This window comes from Monopterus albus, unplaced genomic scaffold (assembly GCF_001952655.1).
Source record: "Monopterus albus unplaced genomic scaffold, M_albus_1.0 scaffold188.1, whole genome shotgun sequence".
Lineage (NCBI taxonomy): Eukaryota > Metazoa > Chordata > Actinopteri > Synbranchiformes > Synbranchidae > Monopterus > Monopterus albus.
In genome coordinates, this window is record NW_018128068.1 from 257384 (window position 1) to 277638 (window position 20255).

The window sequence follows — 20255 nt, forward strand, 5'->3', positions numbered from 1 at the left end:
CTGTTGGATGGGAAACACTGTCAGAGAAGTTTTTCATCATGTTAGGAAGGTACTGTGCTAATTTACTTAACTGAATTCTAAAGCACTTTAAAGTGGACAGGGGAAAAATTTGGTTTTCTGTTATGTCTAATGAAGCTAATAAGGTTTCCAAAACAAAGAGCTGCCCCAAACCAAGGGGCTGCCCCTATGAAAGGTTTAAGACAACATCACCACCCTGGACATTCATTATACAGAAAGAATATTTATATGCATAGAACATTACAGAAACCCACAAGATCAGTAACACAGTTTCTGAAAAGAAATAAATCTAGTAATGATGTAAAATGTACAAATAAAATTTCATTCCTGTTTAAATAAGTAGTTAAATGTAAGAGGACACAGGAACAGCAGCTACAGCTCAGTTAAAGATGGGGACAGGTGGAGCTGCAGCCTGCAGGACAGAGTGGGACAACTTGTGACAATCAAAGGACAATCCGATTCTCAAGTGATGTGGCATCCTGAGAACCGTATGCAGGAAAACAGAAGAACTGAGCAACAATCAGACATGCTATTACTAGTCAAATAAACCTCATCTCATGAAATGAAATGGTAAAGTAAAACAATGATAAAGTGTTTCCTTAAACGGCTCAGCTGAGTTGCTATGATGTAACAATCCTGACTAACCTGCTATGATGTAACAATCCTGACTAACCTGACAGGCTGCTAAACAGCTATTGTCATGACCCAGACCATTTTCTCTTCTTACAAGGTTTGGTCTTTGTGTCACATCTTTTAAATGCATCTGTTAAACATTGTCAGAGTATCAACAAACTTTGAACCCTTGCAGGACACATCGACTTTCATCTTGGCGAGCATTTGAATGACTAATGACCGGAGTGAGAGTTAGTGACCAGATAAACCCTGAAACCCTTTAAAAGAAGAGAGTTGAGGCTTTCTTAAAAACCACTTAATGGTTTACATGCTAAAAAAACAGCAATTAACCAGGAGAATCACCGACTGACGTTTTGTTGAATACCTGAATCTGGCAACCAGTTTGAGTTACTCTGGTGAATATAGTGGATACTGTGATAAATAATACTGACAGTAAAATCAACCAAGCTGTTTCTTTTCTTACAAACTGAGGCACAATGAATACAATACAGATGTTTCTTTAACTCTCACTTAAATTTTTTAAGTTTTTTTTATGTTAGTCCACAATAAAATAAGATAAAATAAAATAAAATCTGTGACTATGGAGAATGGTGATGGCTGACCATAAGTGATGATGAGGATGATGAAGGGCTTGTTGCAGAGCAGCCTGCGGATGGAGGCTGTGTAGGAGTACTGCTCCGGTGGGATGCTACGAGCTCTGGCCTGGGCCTGAGTCGGAGGAAGTTTAGGATGCTCTTGGAAGACTGACATAAGGAGAGACCAACAATGATGTTAAATAAAGTCAACGCAAATAACAGCAGCAGTAAACTGCACACTCACTAGTACTATATACGTAAATTAAAATGCAAGGTGCAAAACCTGGAGATCAGTTATGAGCGAACACACTCATGACTGACAATTCATGAATGTGGTATGTGACCTATGGTCATGAACTTTGGGTCATGACCGAAAGGGCAAGATCCCGGATACAGGCGGCCAAAATGAGCTTTCTCCGCAGGGCAGCCGGGCGCACCCTTAGAGATAGGGTGAGGAGCTCGGTCACCCGGGAGGAGCTCAGAGTAGAACCGCTGCTCCTCCACATCGAGAGGAGCCAGCTGAGGTGACTCGGGCATCTGTTTCAGATGCCTCCTGGGCGCCTTCCTAGGGAGGTGTTCCGGGCATGTCCCAGGGAAGACCCAGGACACGCTGGAGAGACTGTCTCTCAGCTGGCCTGGCAATGCCTCGGCATTCACCCGGAGGAGCTGGAGGAAGTGTCTGGAGAGAGGGAAGTCTGGGCATCTTTGCTTAGACTGCTGCCCCCGCGACCCGGTCCCGGATAAGCGGAGGAAAATGGATGGATGGATGGATGGATGGATGGTATGGTCTTGGTAAATGGTCTTACTTAATGCCTTTCTACACATTGAAGCGCACTCAGAGCACTTTACACTATTTCCCATTCACACGCACAATCATTCACACATCAGTGATATCAGCGGGAGCAACTTTGGGTTCAGTGTATTGCTCAACAACACTTTGACATGTGAAATGGAGAAGCCGGGAATCAAACCTCCAACCCTCCAGTTAGGAGACAGTCCACTCTACCGCCCCCAAACTGTAATTTACAGATGTGTACACATTTGCTGCAGCTAAGTGAAACAATGCTTCATTCCTCCTGAAAAGTGATGAAATTAAAAACAGCTGTCTCATGTATACCTGTATGTCTTTGGTATGTCAGAGAATAAAGCAAAGAAAGTGTGAAAAAGATCCATTATTGTTTATTCTACAAAGATATTTTTAAAAGGCCTGGACAGATTTATTGGTACCCCTAGGAAAGATTATAAATAACTGGATTATAGTAAATAATGCCCCAGACTGAGACTGGCATTTTTTGTCGAGTCACATCGACTCTATGTTCACAGACCTTTCAAAGAAAACAAGATCATACCTAAAACAAAGAGGAGGCCTGTCTATGAAAGGCCGCTTTGCTGCATCTGGCACCGTATTTCTTGACCCAAGAGCTGCAACTGAGACAAAACGTTCTGACACCGGGTGGTACGCTTCACTCCAGAATGCTCTGATAGCCTTCAGACTTCATAGTGCTCTGTATAGTAGCTCATTGGTCCTCCAACAGGATAATGACCCAAACACATATGTAAAAGCACCCAAGAACGGCTAAGGAGAAAACACTGGATTATTCTGAAGTGACCTTCTATGAGCCTTTCTCTGAATTCTATTGGGTCCCATCTTTTTTGTCCATGTTATTTTTATTAGTTTTAATATCTAAAAAGAACCTGTTGAATCAAAAATCAAAAGCAAAGAACTGATTTCCATTACATATTGAATAAACAATGATGATGCTAATTACTCTCAGTTTGTCAGTGTCAAATTATTTCAGAAAAAAGAGTGGATTCTTCCTTTTATAAGGAAAGGTACCAACAAATTTGTCCATGCTTGTACATTACACTGCTATCAACACTGCAGCCTTTACAGATAGATGAAAAATGATGTACAGTATTAGTGCAACCAGAAAAAAAAGATGTGTGTGTGTGTGTGTATTTATACATATACACAGTATATATATCCCCATATATATGCCTCCAGTGAACCTTGGACAAAGAAGATGCATGTGATGTTGCCAAAGAAAGTAAAAACAGGTTTTACTTTCACCCTGGGGAGGTTTAAGGAGAATATTTAAGAGAAGACTTAAACAACAAAAGCTTACCAATGGAAATTGTTTCTCTCCTGTTTACACAAGCAAACAGCTGCAAACATATGAAATGTCTACCATTTGCATGAGCCACAGCACAAATGAGCCTTCTGTATTTTGCCTAAACAAGTATCTTGTCCATGTGGAACAGGACACATTCAGACACAGGTGGACAAGTCCAAACATATACCATAGGCTCCATATGCCTCCACACAAAACATGATTAACATATCCTTTAAAGGTCTTTCTCTAAGTGTTTCTCAGTCTCAAGCACCTTCTGCCAGTTTCTGATGGTCACCTTTTAGGAGGAAAATTGGGTGAAGACACTCATGGAGAAGCACAGATGTTCTTGGAGCAGAGCCACACGTTTTTCTTTTTTGTCCTCCCAGTGAGTCTGACCTAAGGGTATGTGTACAGTAACCAGGTCGCACTAATCCCACAAAATGAACCTGCTCTTTGACACAGCTGCTCTAGTGGGGGTGACGAAGTTTAAACTAATATTATCTCAGCTGCTTTTACTCATGCCATTGTCATTCAAATGAAAGTTCTTTTCATACAGTCTTCGGAGTGCTCATACCGATTACGTGTCCATTTTAGAAAATGCTTTCTGCATGTCCATTTATTTCTAACACCCCTGGTGATTCCCCTTACTCACTCAACCACATCCACTCACATTATGTCTTTGTGCAGACTGTCTCTGTGGTTAACCTGGTCTGTCAGTTTGTTTACAGGAAGGCTGCAGCCAAACTTCTTATCTCTCCTCTCTCTGCACACACTTTATGCAAATCTCTGAATCCTGGGATTCTGTCTACCCTGCTGACTCACAGGCCTGTTGCAGGGCTCCAGATGGCCTTGCCAGCAGGACAATCCTCACACATGGCATCTTGCATGTACTGTATGTGTGAGGGTGTGCTGTGTGCGTGTGAGTTTATGTGTCATCTCATGAAACTACTGCAGCCAGCTGGTGTGAATTATCTCGCTGGAATAACCAAGAACAGCACAAGTCACATCCCTCTCTCTGTACCATCCGTCACATGACTGAAAGTGGAGGAAAGACTGTATGTTTAAAGAATTTTTATCCTCATGAATCTTAAAATAGTAAAAGATTTAACATTTTAATGAATGGCTTGTATTTGATATGTTTTTCTTTTTTCTATCAATATCCTCCTAGGGAAGGTTTGGTGCCAGTGCAAACATGCAGTTCAGCACCATTTCAGTAAATGGTGCTTCCCACACTGTTCTTTCAACTTCTCCACTGTAAAAGAAATTTGCATTGGCCTAAGTGAAAGAGGTCAGGCAATATTCATTAAAAAAAAAAAATGTGAGAATTTTTATAGCACGATGAAAGAACGTAGAAAATGGGAGGAAGAGGAAAAGCTAGTGACTAAAGGTGACAGTGCCTTGGATTTCATTAATTTCATTCACTTGATTGTTTCAATGAGCTCTCCACATCTTTATCCATTCACTCACACACACACACACACACACACACACAGTAAAATGAGATTTGATTGATTCTCCAATTTATGTAAATTCAAAAACTGCTCGAATGCCAAAATTATATTACCCTTCAAGGTATCTAGTTATGCAGAAAGTTTCAGGAGAAAGTTAATCTGGAGATTCTGAGATCTTCCTCTGAGATTTCTACTATCACACCAATATAACGGAGATGAATAAAGCAGCAAAAAAAATACATTTGAAAAACCTAACAGCACTGCATTACTGCAGAAACAATGAACAGTTTTCATTTAAATTACTTTCTGTTGAAGACATAGTCCTACTGAAAATGTAGTTCAATGCAATGAGCAGCACAAATCTATTCACTTCTGTTGCACTGGGGTGGCATCTCGAGACTCTGCATGTCTACATTCATCTTACCAAAGACAACGAGGATGAAGAGAACGGTAGCTACTCCTGCTGTGATGTAGAACATAACCCTGATGTGGTGAGCCAGCTCATCCAAGTCGTCCACATTAGGCACCAGCATAGGAGGCACAAGGAACCCAATGGCAACACCGAGCTGGGAGACAGCAAACACATATAGCACTAATTAATGAAATATATCAGGTTATAAATGAACATGTAAAGCTCCACATTATTATTTTGCAAGAAATATAAAATCATAGTGGTGCCACTGATATTCTAAATCACATATATAGTGACTGAATGGTACCACAGTGTGTTTGGAACCTTGTTTTTACACCTTTTAAAGAGCAAGCGATTATCCAGCTTTTCACCTTGCTAATGGATTTAATGTAAATTTGAAGTAAAACTTTGAGATTCATTGTGACCCTCATTAGGATAAGTGGTATAAATAATAGATGGATGGACTTTTAAGATTCAACTGAGCTATAACCTCTAGAGTCCTGAGCTTTGGAAACCCAAGCTGTGCGGTCCTCATATGAGGACGCAGGGACTCTAGAGGTTAAAGGTAGGTGGGAGGCCTGTTACCTACAGTATGAAGAAACAGCTGCAGTTTAGTTTAGGTTTTTTTTTATTATTTTCAGTCCTGACAAGCAAACTTTGCTGCAGTATCGCTCATCTAAAACTTGCACATGCTGGTCAGCAAAACATGCCAAGAGCATGTTTTTGCCCAAAAGAAAACCAACTCAACCTTTAAACTTCTGAAAAGACCAAGTATGATGAGAAGGTTTACGTAAACAGTTAACACAATTATCTCGGGACTCCTAACTAACTTTGGTATCAAATGCAGCCCTGCATAATCTACAGACAGCCTCACTATGTGGATCCTGCTGCAGAAGTATAAGTTAAATGGTAATTAATTATCTGTTCAGACAAACCTGGTTTCCAGAACTACAATGGAACAAGCGTGGGAACCTCTTCCCCTTCAATCCACACTGAGGCGGTGTAAGGAGCAATAATGCAGTAGTTACTGAGCAAACAAAATATGCCTGGGAACAGATTGAGACTACCAATTTTTATCCAAGCTCCAATGCAGCTGAAGGCTGAACCAATGAGGACATCATCCCACGTTCCCTGTTCTGGCCACAGGATGGGCAGAATAAGGGGGATGTAAATGAGCAGGTAGATCATGGACACTCAGAAAATGGCCAGAGAGTCAGTGCTGTAGAAACACATTCATGTTGCTGATAATGGTGTACTGGAGCCACATGAAGGCGCTCACGCCTTTTACTAACAATCTCATTACATTCACAGCTCTGTGCATGTGATGGCAATGATCTTCAATACCACATCCTGTCATGTGATGTTAATATAAGAAATCTTCCAATTCTGTTTAAACCAATCCAACCAACTTTGAGACCTTGTACTACCTCTTTAGTTAACTGGTCAAATAACAGTAATCCAAGAAAGCCAATGCAGACATATTTCTCTTTTGAACTTCGATTCATTCTGGTATGAATGAGAGGAAGGTATGAGGGTTGCTGTAACAGGTTAATGTTTCCAAGTCTCTGCTGCTGATCACCTATGGGTCCTTGAACTGTTAAGGATAACACCTAAAACAACCCTTTCCTCCCTTCTAACTTATAACCGAAGCCGTGTGTGACCGATGCTATTTTGGCACTGCACTGGGCGGTGACATCACCCGGCAAAAGTGATGCATTGGCCAATCACGTAGGCCTAAGGGGGACGATTGGTCTTTTGTTTACCTTGTTAGCATGAACACTAACTTCTATTCACTGTGGAATTTGGGTCACAGTTAATGCACCGTAATGACACGCCGTGGGTTTTCGTTAGTACTGGATGTTAAATGGTGTTTTAATCTATCAATGCCAACACAGTGGTGGTACAATTGGACCAATTCAATTGGCGCTATGGTAGAGTGGCTACGTTAGCAGCATAGCTAACCAAAACACAACGGAAACTCACGGGCTGGGAACGTGAATTAAGCCACTCATGTCGACTCGTCACAACGTAGCCATATCGTACACACCTACAACAATGCCTCTGAACTCTGACCAATGCAGCCCCGTGCGTTAAAACGCAGCAGGGAGTTGCGGTTTTGTAATGTGAACGTACTCTCACTTTGCATCACACTCCGTCGTACTAGCTATTGATGTTATGAGACAGCCTTCATATGTTTTAAATATCGCGAGATCTCATCGCACAAGATCTTATACCCCTAGCAGCAAAGTATGCCTGTCTATCAATATCCGAATTTTAAGGTAATAGATTTACCATTCTGTATGATATTTTCCTATTGTGTTTTCCCACTTATACCATATCCATAGAACCATTTGTTCCCATCTGGGAGAACCTGACAGTTATCCAGCTCTTCTCTGACTGGTCCATTCAGAGTGCACTGACTTTCATGCAGTTTGTAATAAAACATCTTAATTTCTGATAGCCATCTGTTTCAGTTAGATTCATGTGCAATAAGCAAAAATAGTCATCAGAATACAGCCTGACAGGGTTGTTAGCTATCAGTAAGAAAATAAAGGCCAAGCCTAGCTCTTACTGTGACACATGAGATGTAAAAGTCAATGAAATAAAATCTGTTGGGTTTTTTTTTTATCTTAGTGGTAACAAAAATTGAGAAAAACTAGAACCTATTTAGGTGACAAAGACAAAATGTCCTTAGATTTTCCTCTGGGCATGGATGTGGCAATAAACCCTGCCTTTAAGATATGCCTTAGACTTATATTGCTTCTTGCAGAAAGGTGGTATATGGTGCTTGTATAAAGGCATGGATATAAAGTAACTCATACTGAGACCTTATCTGTCTGTAAGTTCATAAGAGCCGTTTGTTACACAGTTCAGACACAAATGACAGAAAAATACTTCTGATGTTAATAACCTCTAATATGCCTGAATGTTCTATACAAGTGTTTGTTCTTATTTATTGAAACTGCATCCAAAAAATGTGCCAGTGCTAAGTGATGACTTTGCAGTGACATTTACTGCGGGTTAAGTTGACTCACGCGTTGTTTGTTGAAAATCCTAAATCTGATGCTTGTGAGCTTATATTACCAGTGGTGCAATATTGATCTTTGCACTGTTTTCTTCTGCTAAATCAGATCAGCAGAATACAACAGCAGCACACTAACAGTGATTGTGTGTGCATGTGTGTGTTCTCATAAAAGTAAAATGAGCATCATAATGTGAAGGTTTTTTTGTATGTGTAGTGTATGTTAAGTGACCATCACAAGTCAGTCAGAGAATTTTGTGGAAGAAAAAACCAACAGAAAATTGGTAAAATGTCACTGTACCTCATGTTTATCAAGCAATAAATGGTCTAATATATAAAAACATGTATTATTTCTAATTTTATCCTTTTAATGTAGACTCAACAGCATGAAACCATGTACTGTTCATGTGGAGTTCTTCGCCTCTGTTCTAGCATATGGTGCTTAACACGCATTTGGATGCAATATTGGTTTGTTACTTTCAAACACTTTGTTTAATATAGTTTACTTTCTTTGCATTACCGTTCCTGTGGCTATTATGCCATGGCTGAGGACATGTAGATCAGGATTTGAGTACAGAGTAGTTTTCTGTAAACACAGGCCATGTGTTCCAAGATGATAAGTCCTATTTCACATAGTATGCGTAGAAATCGGTTTTGTTTATCTACAGTTTAATAGGTATGTAACATGATAAGAGAAATAGTTATGTCTTCATCATTCGTTGATATAGAACGTCGGCTTTAACAGTGAGGATTCGTCAATGCATAAATTCTGTATAAATAAAGGCCGTGTCTGATACAGTACTAAAGCTTCACTGTTTATTGTTCACATTCATTCCCCCACATTCTCAGCAAGCAGTATTGTGGCTTGCCCACACAGGTGCGTAATTACGCAACGCGTCAAATGCAGTGGACGTAGCCAACGTCCCAGTGATTAAAAACTTTTGCATATCTTTTAAAACTGTGATCATATAGGTGAAGACCTAACTTGACCTACTGACTAAAAGACAGTCGTTATATCACAGCGTACCTGATTCCCGAAGACTCCAATGGAACAGGCGGTGGACACTTCCTCTGAACCGAACCACACTGACGCGATCCTCGAGGGCATCCCGAGAATGAACACCTGAGCGAACGAAGAGAAGAACTGTCCCAGAAATGTGACGGGAAACAGGTCGGGTCTAGCGCTGGCCACTTTGATCCATGTCCCGGCACAGTTGAGCCCAGTGGCCACCAGCGCAACAATCCGGAGTCCTTTCTTGTCTAGCAGCCAGGTCACCGGGAAGATGAACGGAATATATGTCAGCATGTAGATCATAGACATCCAGTCTATGGTGAAGGCATTCACGTTGTAGAACTTCATGAAAATGTTGTTGATGATGCCATACTGTATCCACTGGAAGGAGTTGCACAATGAATACGAGCTGAACAGGAGGACGATTATCCAGCGCCGTTTGTACAGACGAATTGGTCGCAGCGTTTCGCTACCGTCCAGCTGGCTCTGATCATCGGCGCGCTTCGCTGGGTCTCCCACTTCCAACCCTTCCTTAGTTTGTTCCTCGTTCAGTTTATTGTCTCCTAAAGCTCGTTTCTCCTTCATGTTAAGCCAGACTCTTTAACATATACTCATGGAGTATAAGGTTTACTCTCAACTACTGTGGATTACTACAAACTACCCTGAAAACTAATGAAAATCGTCGCTTTATGTGTGATCGTTCAACATCCAGCGCGTTCTGTTGACGATGGGCAGGCCTAAAGCGTCATGGTTTAGCTAAAAGCAGAAGTTCTGTTTGTTTGTTATCTCCAATCTGCTGGTATGAGCGACGGCTCTTCAACTTCTAGTTTGTGTGGCACTATCCAGACTGTTAATTCATTTCTTCTCCGTGTTTAAGTTAGTTTAGTGATCTCACTTAGGCATAAAATCAGTAACAGATTATTTTATGAATTACTATAATCCTTTCGGGTCGAGTTTAAACGCGTGCGGGATCGCCTGTGACCCTCTACCCGGACCTAAAAACCCGTCACGACTTTGCCTAAACTAGGTCAACGCAGGCACAGGGCGGGGCTTGTACACGGACTGACATAAGCACAATTAGTTGAGCAGTTCTCTGATATATTATTAGTATGTTTGTTAAGGAATTTGTAAAATATGCCACTTTATTGGTAGTTTACTTCCTAGTCTAAAACACTGCAGTTAACAGATCCACTTTGACAACTGATTGTGGAACAGGTAAGGGGAGAAAGACCAAAACTTCAGTTGTGTTGAACAACAACAGCAACAAAAAAAGCAAAAACAAAATTCATATCCACACAGGAGAGTCTATTATGAATTATTTGTGTGCTTTGTAAAATAATCTACTCAAACTCTTATCTGTCATACTGGTAAACAGTGCCATCTATAGACCCTAATCAGAGAGAAACACATTTACAGTAGCTCTGTCACATTTGCCCTGTTATCAGCACCGGTGCAGAATCTGTTGTGCAGACAAGGAAAAACACTGCACAGAGCCATACATAAAAACCCCTGGAGGTCAGAAATGATCTTTAATAAATATCTCTACTGGCGTCTTCTCACACATGATCACCAGTACACAAAACAAGAACCCGTGAATGCCCGTTCCTCACAGCAAGCCGTTTCTTTTTTTGGTGCATCAAAGCCTTTTTGGGATTATGACGACTTTACATTCTGTTTGTCCACAATCAAATCTGTCAAAAGCTCCTGAGCATTTACACAATGAAACATATAATAACATCAGAAACTCTAAATATAACAGATTAACAAAGGAGCTCTGCACAACACTAAAACAGCTTACAAAAATATTGCATGAGTCACCTGAACATACAGTAGATGGATTTTTCTCCCAATGTAAACATCGACTGGTTGATAATTTTACTCATCAAGCCATTTAGCTTCACACATAGATGTTGGATATTAATCAGATAAAAGCAAATAGATGAACAGAAGCTAAATAAATAGTTTTGAATACTGTATGCTTCACTTTGGACTCCATACTCTCACTGTTTGGCTGTTTGGATGTGTTGGCCTGTCATGTTACTCGTTGATCAGTTATGAGCAATGATTAACATTCACATCTCTAGTCAGTCTCTCTCCACTGAGGTCCGTCTTCTGTTTCACAGCACATCTTCGGCCATCTCAGTAGTCTGTCATGTCAGTGCTGGTAGTGTGGTACAGCGATGTGCTGGTGGTGGTAGCTGCTGTGGTGAGGAGGGTAGAGGAGGTCAGGGGTCTGAGCAGTCAGGCCAGTGCACAGAGGTTCGTGGCTGCTGAGCACAGAAGACAGATACTTGGCCTCCTCTGTCAGCTGCTTCACCTCCTTCCTCAGGGCAGCGTTCTCCTTCTCCAGGTTCTCACTCTCCTGGAAACACACACGAACAGGGTCCGGATGAACAGAAAGGTCTTTTATTAGTGATAGAGGCGACAGATCAGATTTCTTAAAAGTTATAATCTTTCATTTTTATCAATAAAAAATCCAAATATGCAGCATTATATTTTGCTTCCATGTGGCATTTTCCAAAGCACAACAGATTTTTTAATAATTATTGCTCTTTGGATGGCAATGTCTGTCCAGTGGTCGTTTGACTGACCAGACTAAAATATCTGAACAACACCTGAATGGATTGACCAGAAATTTTATTCAAACAGTCTCTGAAGACCTTGATGATCCCATGACTTTTAATCTAGCACCACAATGAGGTTGATATTTATGGTATTGAATGAAATTTCACAGCAACTATTAGATGCAGGGGTGCATCTAGAAAATTTTGGAAGAGGTGGCCAAGCTGGGGCCCAGACTCCGAGAGGGGTGGCACATTTGATAAATATGTAAAAAAGCAAATTAACCCCTAGTTCTATGAAATAATAAACCATACATTATTAAGAATGCATTTGTTTACTTTGTGTAAAAATGAGACACACATACGGTGGTGCTTTTTTTAGCTGACTTTGGCTGTGCTCCTTATTTAGTCCCAGCTGGGAACATCATTGCTGCACAGTGGTTCCCCCGCACTGAGGTGAATCATGCCAAGTACTCCACAACAACACAGTCAGAGAAAAAAATGCAGATATCATGCTGCATGGATAATGTAAAATAAAACAAATTTGTCCAGAAAAATGTTGTATTTAAGACAACAACTTGTCATTGTTTTCATTTTAATTCATTAATACCAACAAGCATCATATTTTGACTCTGTCAGGGGTGGCACCAGTCAGATTCTGGGGGTGGCCGGTGCCACCCCTGGCTATCCCCTGCCTTTGCCCATGATTAGATGGTCATAAACCTTGCATTCAAGTCACCTCCAGTTTAAAATGTAAGAACTTTGGTGAGTCCCTGGCTTTTCATGTAGCGCCTTTAGATCAAATGTAAATGTTTGATGCCAATCAAACACCAGCCAAATTAATGAAACTTCTCATCAGCTTCTCATCAGCTTCAGCTGTAACTTGTGCTTAGTGCTAATTAGCAAATATTAACATGCTAAAATGTTAAGCCAGTTAACATGGTAAGCATTAGGCTATACCAGATAAACATCAATCTGTTAGCGTTATCAAGTTGCACTCACATCAGATGTTTTCATGCAGCTATTAGCATTTACAGAAGCTAAAAGCACAACTGGTTTTTATAAATATAACCTGGCTGCAGACTCTGTCTGGTTTCCAGTTAGTTTCCATTCACTTCAGTTGGTGTGAGTATCAGATGGTCTGTGGTAGCATCACATTTACTTTGTGTTTTCAAGAGCATAATAACAACAACAATAACTAAAGTAGACAATGGATGGTGTTCAATGGCATGCACTGACTATTCCAGGCAAGTCTCTGCAAGTCAGTTTTTAAACTGTACACAAACAAGGCCTATAGGAAGGCAGCTCATTCTTGGAAAAACCGGGTGGTATTGTATATGAAATAATAAAATATACTTAATTTTGCCGTAATATTCTATAGCCTAGGTATGGAAGAGTTGCCTTTTAGTATTGTGGACCGAATTAAAATGTCCATCCTGCCTTACCAAAGAATAATACTATAATATTAATAATAACATTAGATTAAAATTCATCACCACAGGTGGGCGACTTCAAATATGTTTCAGGGCTATTCAACTTGTTTTTCTTTCCACAACACCAACGGTTGTTCTGGGAGGCAGTGAAAATACCTGAAAAAATTCTACAGAAATTCTGCAGCCCCCATTACACTGTAATTAGGTCAAATTAAACCAAATGACTGTAAAAGTGCAAAAACACAGGCATGAACTGCTTACATTGAAGTCTGAATAGATGCCAGTCTAATGCCTGGCATGATGTCAGAACATTTACCAAAACAAGCTTTCTTACTGATCATCAACTTTGACATAATATAACTAGAGCAAGTTGTACATCAGTAGTTTTTCTTTCATTCTTTCTTTCTTTTTTGTGTGGGAATAGCAGAGGAGAAATCTTCCACTCAAGCATTAAAAAGGTCATCACACCAGGGTCAAAAGATTACAATACTGAGCTGTGGGTCCTTACTGTCAGACGCTTTGGGCAAACCCCTGTATTTGCGTCACTTAGCCAAATACAGCCCACTACTATCAGTGTTTTACAAGAAGTGACTGCCTTTTTCTCCCCTCCTGCCCACGACACACAATTTCATGCTCATTTACACTGAAGAAAAAAAAATACTACTGAAGAAACAGGAAATAAGCCACAGTGTCATATTATTTGTGAGAGGGAAAAATTCATCTTCCTGTTTATCTAGTGAGACGATGAAAGCAAAACCACAGACTAGGTTCTGTGGTCCGCCAGTGTTCTCTGTGAATGTGTTTTAAGAGACTGATAATATACGCGTTACTTCATTGGAAGGCTTCTCATGCATTCGCCTCAGTCGCACTAGATCTGCTACTGCCTACGTTCTGTGACTTTTCTGAAGGTCAAAATCGCTTCAGTTCATCTGATAAAGTTGACAGAAACAGCTGATCTGAAAAACTATGTGACAGAATACAGAATAAATCTTCTTTTCTTGAACAACAAGTCACACAGAGGGTGGATATGTGGTCAATGCATTGAAATATGAGGTGCTGTGAGAAGGGACAGTACTTATAAAGTACTTATAAAATAAATACATAATTGCTGGAGAAGCCATTGTGTTCCCTGCTGCATATACAGGTAACAGAGGCTTTAAAAAGAAGCTGAAATTACAACCTCATTGAGAAATACCTGCAAATCCAGGTGTTTGGAGGTGAAACAGAGGAAATGCTAGTTTTTAAAGTTTTTGTTAATGAATTAAGAGCTCATCTTTTGCCAAGTCAAACTAGCACAAAGTGAAGTAAAAGTGGGATTTCTTGCACTTACTACTTTTTATCACATGAAATGAATAATAGGAATGATGAGTAAAGCGGCTAGCCCGAACACACTTCTGTTATCATATTCAGCGCTGTCATTTCTGGTGCTGCAAAAGGGAGTGATTGCCCACACATGCTAATTTATTCCTTAAGCTTGTCTAAACAGGCAGAGCAGTGTCCAAGTGTGTGACCAACAGAAGCCATGACACATCACCACATGGTCAGGGAGCATTTTGTATATATAGAACAAATAGTACAGTCCCAGAGGCAGCAAAGGGCTGCATGTGCACTTAGAAACCGTTATATACAGCTACTGTAAGTTTGTGTCCATATGTCATGGAGTTTGACTGGAAACTGATCAGATGGCAGAGCCTTTGGTTTGCACAAACATCATTGCTCTTTTACTTTTATTCAAGGCAAACTATTGAGGTGACAACTTGACAAATACTCTTAAAATCATGACATTATATATTTTGCAAGGATACGCTAACTAATGTTACAACTACTAGGCATCCTTAAGTACGAATAATCTGCTTTTTTAACCAGCATAAATTTAAACCACTGAATAAAAACCCTTACTACTAAAGATTGTGCAGTACCTTTTTAATACCATGTAATATATTCTTTGTTTTTGCTTGTGTCTCTTCGTCAAAAGCAGAAAGCAGCGTTGCTTTTGGTGTATGGCTATTTGTATGATGCTGAGAGAGGTGTCCTTACCAAGTGCAGGCTGTCAGCTTTCTGAGTTTGCCTCATTCTGCTCTTCTGAGCAGCAATCCGGTTCTTCTCCCTCCGCATCACCTTCTTCGCATCATCTGAGGAGCTCTGACAAAATGTAAAACACCAGCAGTTAATGTGTGTGCAATTGCATAAATATCAAGTGGCAAACTGTTATTTCTGGTTTTCTGAACCTGAAAAAGGTGAATTAGCCAGGAGCTTGTTGATTCAGTTTAAACTGCTGGCCCTTGTTGGTGGGTTTCCGTGTGAAATGGAAGTGTTAGCAGTACTGTAATGACAGTTTGAGAGAAAATGGGTTTAACATTTCGTTTAATGTGAAGGGCTAGGTTGGGGAGTGGCTGAATCATCGGTTAGGTATAACGCACAGCCTGTTTCGTGTCCTGAACTTGATTTTCTTGGTATCATAATAACTAATCCATTTCAAACTGCTGAGTCAGTTGTACATCAAAGAGATAGCAAATTATCTAACGTCTTCTGATTTGTCCATTAAAGCATTACTGAAAAACTCAACCCTCAACTGATGCTACTGCAGGATTGCTTCAACCAAATGAAGTGAGCAACCCAGCTTGTAACATGCATTAAAAACAGCATTTGAAAGGTTTTTTCCCCAGAAGGCTTGTGAGCAATAAAAGCAATGTGCTAGAGACTAGCACATGTGAAACGTGATAGCACTAAGGATGATGGGCAGTGCCTCACATGAACTAAAACCTACAGCACACACCATATTTAGCATAACATGTGTTCCTGGCAGCGCTCAAATGATTCACAGTTTGAAGACATGCACAAACAAAGGATTCCTACTACTTGGACCAGCATTGGTTTGGAAATTCACAAATGCCTACACTTTAAACAAGTCATGCCTCCAGCCCATGTGTGCGTGTGAAACACTCTGAGAAACTGTGAAAAAAGCCAGCAAAGGCAGAACTTTTGAATAGGCTTTCTGTTGCTACCCAACAAAGTGCATGAAATACAGCATCCAATCAAAGATTTAGGAGAAAGGTCTTGTGTTTAATTCACAGAATTTGTATTTAAAAAGTAATCTTTAAAGCTTTAATGCTTCATCATCCAAAGATGAAGTCAAAATAGGATGTAATATTATTAAAAACTAAATGGACGTGCACACTTACCGGTCTGCTTCCAGGTGATGGGGATTTGTAACTTGTGTCATTGCTGTCAGAGCCCTGAGCCATAGCCAACCGCGGCGACTGAAACCGTGTCTCTTTGTCCACTTCTGCTTTGTGTTTTTGAGTGTGTGTGTGTGTGAGAGAGAGAGAGATAGAGAAAGAGAGAGAGTCTGTGTAGCAGAACGAGTTGCTGAGAAGAACTTGGCTCACCACTTACTGAGTTATGAGTCTCATTCTTCCCTCTTTTCTTTCCCTTTCTGTCACTCCTCCTTCTCTTTCACTCTCGCTCTCTTCCTTTCTCTCTCGCTCTCTCTCTGACACACATACGCTGTGAGACTAGATGCCTAATTGGTTGTATCTGATGTGGCTTCTGGTAAGAATATGGGTAAGTTGCATTAGACTGGAAGTCACATGTCTGATGAAAAGGTAAAGCACATAAGGTAATCTTAAAAACTCCAGAAAAATAACATATAAAGGGTTTAAGGAGCAGTTGGTGTAAACATAGGACGATAACAGTATATCAGAAACACACCTATTTGCCTAAATGTAAAAAAATATATATACAGTATCTCTGCATAGAAAATTGTATTTGGTAGTAGCACAATCAGCATTAAAGAATTTATAAAATTCCACTAAAAGATAAGATGCTACAACCCTTTCATGTGCATGTAGGGGCATTTGTGGGTGCACGTGTGTTAGAGGGGCATCAGGGGCATGGGCATTCCCTCTTCCTCTTTTTTTAGCCGCCACATATGATATCACGTTTTGACTAAATCCTCCAGGGACAAGCGTATCCCTAAGCCACACAAGGATGACTAGATTGTGTTATTTACACATGCTTCATGGTAATTTCCAGAAGTGAACCACACCATCTCGCTTGCAACACGCCAGCTGCAATAAGGTGAGGCAATGTCAAGGGCTCTGGCATTGAGAAATGCCCAAGGGGCTCCCCAAAACCCCACGCTGAATTTGCTCATTGTCTTTTATTCTAAATGACTTTGTGAAAATGCCAAAAGGTGGGGAATCTTCTAGAAAATGAACAGTATGGTTAAATAGTCGTTGAATATACAAAGTGGTTGAGGGGAAACATACTGGAAATGAACAAAAATTCTGCCTAAGAGAGAACTTTTGCGTACATTTGACACATACTGATGGTTTACCGTCCAACAAAACCCACATAAAAATCAAGCGGCAAAATCTCTAAAGCCGCTGTGCCCTTTACTCATCTATTATTTTCTTGTTTGCCCCCATCACAAGGTAGCATTTGGTGGTGCAAGAACAAGATTTTCTTGTGAGAAAAAAAAAGAATCAGGACCAAAACAGCTTTGCTTGGCAGAACAGTCCTCCCACACAAAAACATGTTCTACCATCACAGGAATTTTGAAGAGCTTGGGCAAGGGCAGACATTTCTAATACTTGGCATTTAACGCTGTCCAAAAGAGTTGAAGCTGTAAAAAGAGAGAAAGAAGGAGAAAAGCTGATTAGTCAAATTCAATTTAAGCAAAACACAGAAACAATGCAGTACAAATACAGACAGACAAGAAAGAACAAACAAACCAAGACTATGGTTTTGACTTATCGAGGCCCATTTTCTATTACTTTTATATCTAAACCTTAATGAACTTAATGTACTATAAGTGTTATGTTTCTATTTGTTTCCTTAATAAACAGTAAATTATTTAAATATTGAGTGGACTGTCATCATTATAGTGACAGAGCTTGGTGTAAGTTGTTATTCTTGGACTTTAACATAGTGATTAACACTCAGGTTCTACAGACTGTGCAAGAGTGTGATAGCAAGCTGACCTTTGAGCATCATGTGGATGATGTTTATAAAAAGAAACAATCTGCCATTTTGTAGGACTAATAGATATAAAAACTCTCTTGTCCAAGTTGCTATTGGCATCATTTAATAATCTGATGTGACTTTTCTTTTTATGTTATTGTATTGTACACTCAGTGGCCACTTTATTAGGTACACCTATACTATTGTATGGGCTTCAATGCAACACTTCCATCTTAACATTGGTGCTTATGAAGCTCAAAATGTCTCAGTTTTGGTGAAATTCTCATAAAAGTGTTCATAATATTCTGACCCTTTCATGTATGTAGGTGGGGAGGACTGGCTGTACAACAATTTAAAAGGTCTTTGTTTTTAATTTGTCAATTTTGTTTTGCTTTTTGTTTCAGTGAAATTTTGATGCATTTCTATTCCATCTGGGGATTATTAAAATAAGAAAGTGTTTAATCTTTTTTAGCATTTTTATTCTAGTGCAGTGAATGGCTTGATAGCAACATGACACTTTTGCTAAATCAATATTAGACCTGAGGAATATTTAGCAGAAATGACAGCTGAACAGTGTAGATGAAATTTAACTACTGCTGTCTTCTTCTTCTTTAGGTTTTGCTTACTTGGAAAAACCCAGATGGGTCATTTATTGAGATAGCAAACTGAAATGGCCTCATTTGTGGTGTCTCTTCCCAGAAAATGTCTGTGGGAGGTTTCTAATAACCACCAAATTACTGAGGGAAGGCGAAGAACTGTGTAGACCGTAAAAATAACAACACTTGATGCATGTTGTGAGTTTAATTATAGAGCTGAATATTCACTTCAAAACAAACACCATTCATGGGGCATTGTAGATCAGGTGTAAAGTCCAGTCAGTGAAAAGTTGACTTTTTCTCCTTTGTTTAGTCCACAAATGTCCATGAAGTCCATGAATTTAGTCCACAAATAATCCATTTTATAATTTGCATATTCACTATGGGAAACCATACCCTAAAATTATAGCTGATATAGGAACTGACACAGGTCAGTCAGTCTGATTACAAATAATCACATCTTTAATCCAGGGAACACAGTGTTGACAAGTAAATTAGTACAAAGGTTGTATTGAAAAAGTGACAAAAAGTGAAGGAGTGATTAAATGTTAACAGTTCAAATAAATATAATTATAATGTTACAGCATGAACCACGTGTCACTCTCTCTGTTCATTATTTGAATCAACCTTTTAAAACATACACTATGAGAAACACACATAGGACAACTCTCAGATTCTTGTATAACACTGAGTATCAGGTGTGGAGAAAAGGTCCTGGGAATAATGTCATTAAGCTGTTACAGTTTAAATTAGTCCCACCTGCAGTTTACCTCAACCCGCTGAACAAGCTGAGAAGTTCTCAGGGAGGTGGGTGCTGGTGCTGCTGTCCTCCAGGTGGAGGTGGTGTAGCAGCAGCAGAGCAGCAGGTCTGTGAAGGTTTCTGATGGAGTAAAAAGACAGAGCAGCAGCATTGAAGCTGTTGTGTGATGTAAAGATATAATGTTGGAGTGTGTGTGCTGTGACTGTAGTTCACTGGTGGGTGTAAAAAGACCGGGTCTCGTTGTGTTACTCAGGCTGCACTACAGCGTCTATTCACGGGCGCGATCCCACTACTGAGCGGCACGGGGGCTTTGACCTGCTCCGTTTCCGACCTGGACCGGTGCACCCCTCCTTAGACGACCTGCTGGTCCCGGGCTCCCCCAGGAGCACCATATCGATACCGAACTTAGTGCGGACACCCGATCAGCGTAGCCCGCTGCAGCTCAGAGCTCCTGAGCTCAAACGATCCTCCAGCCTCAGCCTCCCGGTAACTTGGATTACAGGCGCGCGCCACCGCACCCGGCGATGAACGTGTCCGTTCACCAGGCTTTAGACTCTGGTGTCGTGACGTCATCACGGAGCACTGCAGCGTCGGATAATACAACTACAGCTGCAGCGATGGAAACTGTTTTCACTGCTAAAACGCTATAATGTGTCATTTTACATGAATGTGCCCGCACCAGAGTACGACACAAAGAGTCAGG

The 20255-nt window shown here is 40.3% G+C and overlaps 2 protein-coding genes across 2 annotated transcripts in view; both read right to left on the reverse strand.

Moving 5' to 3' along the window:
• The window catches only part of flvcr2b (FLVCR choline and putative heme transporter 2b), a 24319-nt gene extending 14034 nt beyond the window's left edge, over window positions 1-10285 (reverse strand). The window contains exons 1-3 of the mRNA XM_020617290.1: window positions 9253-10285; window positions 5216-5357; window positions 1196-1394 (exon numbers count right to left, since the gene is read on the reverse strand). Coding sequence (XP_020472946.1) covers window positions 1196-1394; window positions 5216-5357; window positions 9253-9822 — 911 coding nt within the window. The 5' untranslated portion in view covers window positions 9823-10285. The remainder of the gene's footprint in view (window positions 1-1195; window positions 1395-5215; window positions 5358-9252) is intronic.
• An 89-nt stretch (window positions 10286-10374) lies between these two features.
• Window positions 10375-20119, reverse strand: batf (basic leucine zipper transcription factor, ATF-like). Its single transcript, XM_020617289.1, has 4 exons — window positions 19552-20119; window positions 16414-17858; window positions 15269-15373; window positions 10375-11599 (listed from the first exon to the last, which is right to left on the reverse strand). The coding sequence occupies exons 2-4, from the start codon at window positions 16474-16476 to the stop codon at window positions 11393-11395; spliced, it is 375 nt and encodes a 124-aa protein (XP_020472945.1). The 5' UTR covers window positions 16477-17858; window positions 19552-20119; the 3' UTR covers window positions 10375-11392.
• Between the last annotated feature and the right edge of the window lie 136 nt (window positions 20120-20255).